At 46.0% G+C, this 5,285-nt stretch overlaps 1 protein-coding gene across 2 annotated transcripts in view; it reads left to right on the top strand.

The window, feature by feature from the left end:
- Nucleotides 1-5,285, top strand: part of WASH1 (WAS protein family homolog 1) — a 25,535-nt gene that overhangs the window by 6,747 nt on the left and 13,503 nt on the right. For both annotated transcript variants that reach the window (XM_018576464.1, XM_018576463.1), the window contains exons 3-4: nucleotides 1,994-2,105; nucleotides 3,006-3,152. In XM_018576464.1, the coding sequence (XP_018431966.1) occupies nucleotides 1,994-2,105; nucleotides 3,006-3,152 (259 nt within the window). The remainder of the gene's footprint in view (nucleotides 1-1,993; nucleotides 2,106-3,005; nucleotides 3,153-5,285) is intronic.

The raw sequence follows: 5,285 nt of genomic DNA on the forward strand, positions 1-5,285 counted from the left end.
GCAATACAGTCTTCTTATGCTCAGGTTTAAATGGAGGGCCAGGGTACGAACACATAGTTTGTGATGCTGCCACACCTCAACAGGTCTCAATTGCTGCAAGCGTTGCTGAAAACTGTCGCCACGCTTGCGTTTATCTGGCTGCTTAAAGCACAGAGGAACTTCAGTCTGTTCCCCCCCTCCTGTCCTGATAAGGTCACACGTCCTCAGTTCCTGCACTTATACCTTCTCCAGATATGCTAATACTCTCTTATCTCAGGCTGTAATTAGCATTAATTAGCAAAATATGTCCTCTGTAGAGCTGAGACAGCTGGATGGATTACTGGGTAGCTGGAGAGGGTGAAATGCAGACACAATGTTTCCTCCATCAGGGGCTGTCACTGTCACATTGCGCAGCTTCTTGTACGGAATGCTTCCAAATATTTTATAACTAATAAGACAAATTGTTACAACATTTCCTGGTGGAGAACAATTATATGGCTCTTCCTGTATTCCTTGATGCCGGTATTGTATAACTTTTTAAAGTAGATGTCAATCCTAACTGAATTTAGGCTGCACTGTGTAACATTACCATTCCTTGAGATCACTGCTTTTCATTTAGTGTAATAAAAGGTGCAGATTTAGGAATACTAAAAATGACTTTTGAGATTTTATTAGGAAACGTTTTTACTTAATCATTCATTAAGAGACAAAGGATTAGAAGTAGACAACTGGGTTATATTGCTGCCTACAGGAGAATTGGACGCTGGCAAGCAAAGAAGCTGTTGGTCTGGAATAACCCCCCTACTACTCCCGTTATTCAGTTTTGTGCTAGTATCCCAGAAGAATGGACCATTTCTCTTGACTTTTTTTTGTTTTTTTCATTGCAAGATATTTTTTCTTCAGTCAAGATTCTTAACTGCAGAGCTATGAGGGCTCATATTGTAGCTTCCGGGTCGGCCGATCCTTGGCGACTCCTTAGACCCCATTCACACTGAGCTACATTAAAAAAAAGTGCTTTCTTAGCACTGATTTGAGCTCAGTGACATTGAGATACAGTGCACATTTTGTTGCGCTACGTAAAGCTTCTTTTGGCAGTCTATCAAAGCCTATTGGGGCCAAATCGCACAAAATCCGCAGAAAAATAGGTCATGTTCGAGCGACAAGCTTCAGCTACAAGCTACAGGTGACATTGAGCTGTGAGATGTGAACAGCTCCATTGAAATGCATTGGACGAGCTAGATAGAGCTTCATGTTTGAGCGATTTTTGAGCGGAAATCGCGCTACAAAGCGCTCATTGTGAATGGGGTCTCAGAGATCATATCTAGACCCCACCATTATGAAGATATGGGGCCTGCCTGTAGTGTGATTTTTCAGGCACTGGGCTCTGCTTGTGGCACTCTGCAATTACCCAGTGTACTGTGCGAGTTGGCCGCAGAGAGCTTTACAGGTCCAGGGCCATGATACACCCTCTGGCGTAATCCTGTCCCTATAGACTTCCTTGGGAGTATGCCCATGTGTGGGGCAAAGACTGTCTGGAATGGGCCATATTTCACTGGTTCCTGCATTGGCACTCTCCAGTACTTGTTGCTGCAGGGCGCTCTCAAGACCACGCGTCTAGGACTTTGGAACCTGGTGTGTTTGACTGTGTCTCCTACTGACTCCCCCTAAGAAGTTAATGCTTGGAGAAATTTTGCTCAACCACATTATATGTGTTGCACACTCTGAGGCCCAGTGCTGCGCCACAATGGGATCTGTCGCATGCACCCATATAACCTCCCCTGCTTTATCAGCTAGTCTGTGGGCAACCATTCTGCTGGGAGTTTTTTTTACTTTACTGACTTGCCAACCAGATTCTGCTTTTAATCACCACGTGAAAGCTGACATGGCAATGACTTATTTAATGCAATGTGATTTTGTTTTTTTGGTGACTGAACTAAAAATCTGCATTGTGTAAATAGAGCAGATATTTCCCAGATAGTGCTGAACATTCCCCCCACTGTGTCTGCCTTTTCAGGATACTTCAGCGGGTGGAGACTAACAGAACGCAGCTCAGAAACCTCAACAATCGGGTCAGCCTGGCACAAGCCAAGATAGAGAAGATCAAAGGCAGCAAAAAGGCTATTAAGGTGAGTGGCGACTGACTGAGCACTGGATCTTCCCCTCCCTGCAGTTGCTGCACAAGTTTGGAGGCCAAAACAGCAGCCGATATTGTTTGCAATCAGTACAACCCATAGATAGAACCCTTCCAGTGCTATATCTATATGCCCTGTTTCAGCTGGTACACTAGGCGATATATCGCTCGCTGCTATGGTGAGCTGTTGGGGCCCATTCACACCACATCCAGATCATCTCCAGACCACACCAGATTGTTTCAGGACCCAAAATGCATTCTAATGTATCCCTATGTTATTTCTGACCTCTGTTCACACCAGTGCAGTCCGTTCCAGACCAGACCAGAAATATACTGCTGGTCTCATTTTGTCTGGTCTGGAATGCACTGGAACTGCGGGCAGATCTGGTCCGGAAAATACTGTGAAACTGCCCTTACTGTGTGTATCACCTGCCCTATACAGCTGGTAGAAAAGATGAGCCTGTACCTCCCACCTGATGCAGAAAGTGATTTACTCTCACTTTCTGTGATGCTGATCATGACTTTACTAGACAGGAAGTGAGAGAATGTCTGTAACAGATGCAGACAGCAGTACAAATGTGACGTGTTCTAGTCTTCCCCTACTCTGCTTAAAAAAAAAAAATGCATTTTTTATTTCTGTCTGTGTTTCTGTTGGAGAGTTTCGGGGATACCGCTCTGCACTTTAGCATAGAGTCCTGGGTAGCAGTAGAAACCCAACAGGGGTTCTAAAACTGCTAACACTAAAAAAAAGAAAAAGTTTTAGCCTTGACATACTCTTTCATTTTTAGCTCTCCATGTAACAATCGTTCTGACAAATGATCATCATTGAATTAAGCTCATTGCCTATTCCACGTCCTATTGGCTTCTTTGATGATCCATTTTTCTGCCTGTTCAGGTTTTCTCTAGTGCCAAGTACCCGGCCCCTGACCGCCTTCAGGAATACACGTCCATCTTTTCCGGTGCCGAGGAATTGTTTTTCGAGAAAAGGCCGCGACACAAAATCCAGAGCAAGCACCGTCCGCTGGATGAGCAGGCTCTGCAGGTGAGCACTGTACCCAAAATAAATGTTACCCTGTTAAGTAGGAACCTTCAGCTTGTGGGATGCTGGGGCAGGCAGCAAGGCACAAAGTGGGTAGTTGGTAAAATGAACCAGTTTTGAACCTCGTACATAGTGTGTATGTCTTCAGAAAAACTTCAACAAAGTACCCTGGGTGCACCTGGTACACCTTGTGCGTTGCCTTCTGCCCCAACTCAAAAGTTCCATGAAATTGCTACTAACGGTGCTCTTGTAGTAAATGGAGCCTGTGCACACTGTTACCCGGTCACTGCCGTGGGCACATAAGTGATGGTGGAGCAAAGGGAAGGTAAGTGTTAGATGTTGCATGGTCCTGCTTTAAAAAGACCCTGTTGCTAGACAATTCATTTTGACAACAATCTTTCCATAAGATTATATGTTCATTTCATGTGTTTTAGGCATGTTTATTGTCTGTAAAAGTCTCCCTTGTGTAGACATCCAAAAATCCTGAGACTGCTGCTGGGTGCCGCCATCTTGGATGTGATGTCAGCAGCTCCAGCAGACTCAGAGCTATCACTCTATAGTATTTCCCTACGCACCGCCACTTGTTTCCCCCTGCTGATTCATCACGTATGGCCAGCATGCAGGGCAGCCTCTCATTGTCTTCTGACTGTGCTAGCCATAACAGAGCTGAGCTGACAGCAGCAAGGGCAGTAAATAAAAATGTATAACATGCACTGACTCCTCCTCCACATTCTAGGCTGGCATCTGCTTTTACTGTCTTTTAGTCATATTACTTACATATTTTATTGTCTAGAATCCGATACATCAATTAATGATGTAGGTGCTTGGGTAGGAGGGATAAAAGAGCTGGGTCAGCACAGACAGGAATTTGACACACATGAAAGTCACATTTTAACTTGACTGCGCCTTTAATTTGACCTTTATTTTACTCATTTGGAGGTCTATATGTTCCCTTAGGCCTCGTTCACACCAGATGCAGTGCGTTCCGGCCCGATTCCGTCCAGAACGCACTGCCTCGCATTGCGGCCGGCTCACTTTCTTGGTGTGGGGCAGGAGGGGGCATGGCGGTCCATTGAAGTGAATGGCACCGTAGCCACGCCCTCCGGCCGCAATGCGACTGGCCGCACGGGATCGCAAGGCACATTATGCCTGTGGTCCGGTCCGAGCAAAATGCTGCAAGCCACGCCCCCTCCTGCCCCACAACACAGTGAGCCGGCCGCAATGCGATGCAGTGCGTTCCGCCCAGAATTGGGCCGGAACGCACTGCATCTGGTGTGAACGAGGCCTTATAGTTAAAGTTCAGCCGCTGCATAGACTTGCAATCAACCACATATACAAAAAAAAATAAAAAAAAATGTAAAACTCTCAAACTTGCAAATGCATACGGCCACCCTGACCAGGGCCTCTGCTGTTCACCTCCCATTGCTGGAGTATACCAGGTCACTTGGTTATAGAAGATATTGTCTAAACACTAGATATACACATGAGTGGCCAGATTATTATGACCACCCCATCAGTACTTTGTTGGGCCACGAGATAACTCCACGAGATGACTTCGTTGTGCCGCCTCGTGACTCCACGAGATGTTGAAAGGTGATGCGAGGAATCTGACACTGCACTGTTGCCCTTCTGTTGTCTTGTACCAGTCTTGCCCCTCCCCCGTTCTGCCCTAACATTGACTAGTAGCAGTAACGCAGTGTGAAAGTTTTCTACTATTGCAGAAGCTTCCTGCATTCAAGACCAGTCATTGCTGCTTTCTCTCTTTGTGCAGAGTGACTGGTCTGTATCTGCCCCCTTCCTCTACCTCCTCTGCACAGGTTATGTGATCTCTGAGATTTATTAACCCCTTTGTGACGGGAGACGTACACTGTACGTCCCGCCACAAAGGGACCAAATGACTCGTCACGTACACTGTACGTGATGAGTTATTTGCTGCACTAGAAGGCTGGTAACCGCTGAGAATCAGCGGTTATCATTCATTAATGGATGCCTTAAGTTTAGAGGCATCCATTAATGAAAGGGTTAACCTTTTTCAGACACCCGATCCCTGAAGATCGGGTGTCTGAGAGTCACAGCAGAGCCGGCAAACATGCCGGCTTTTGCCGGCATTCTGACAGCTCGTATAGATCGAGAGAT

The sequence above is a fragment of the Nanorana parkeri genome, unplaced genomic scaffold, assembly GCF_000935625.1.
Source record: "Nanorana parkeri isolate BGI_ZX_2015 unplaced genomic scaffold, ASM93562v1 scaffold67, whole genome shotgun sequence".
In the NCBI taxonomy this organism is placed as follows: Eukaryota; Metazoa; Chordata; class Amphibia; order Anura; family Dicroglossidae; genus Nanorana; species Nanorana parkeri.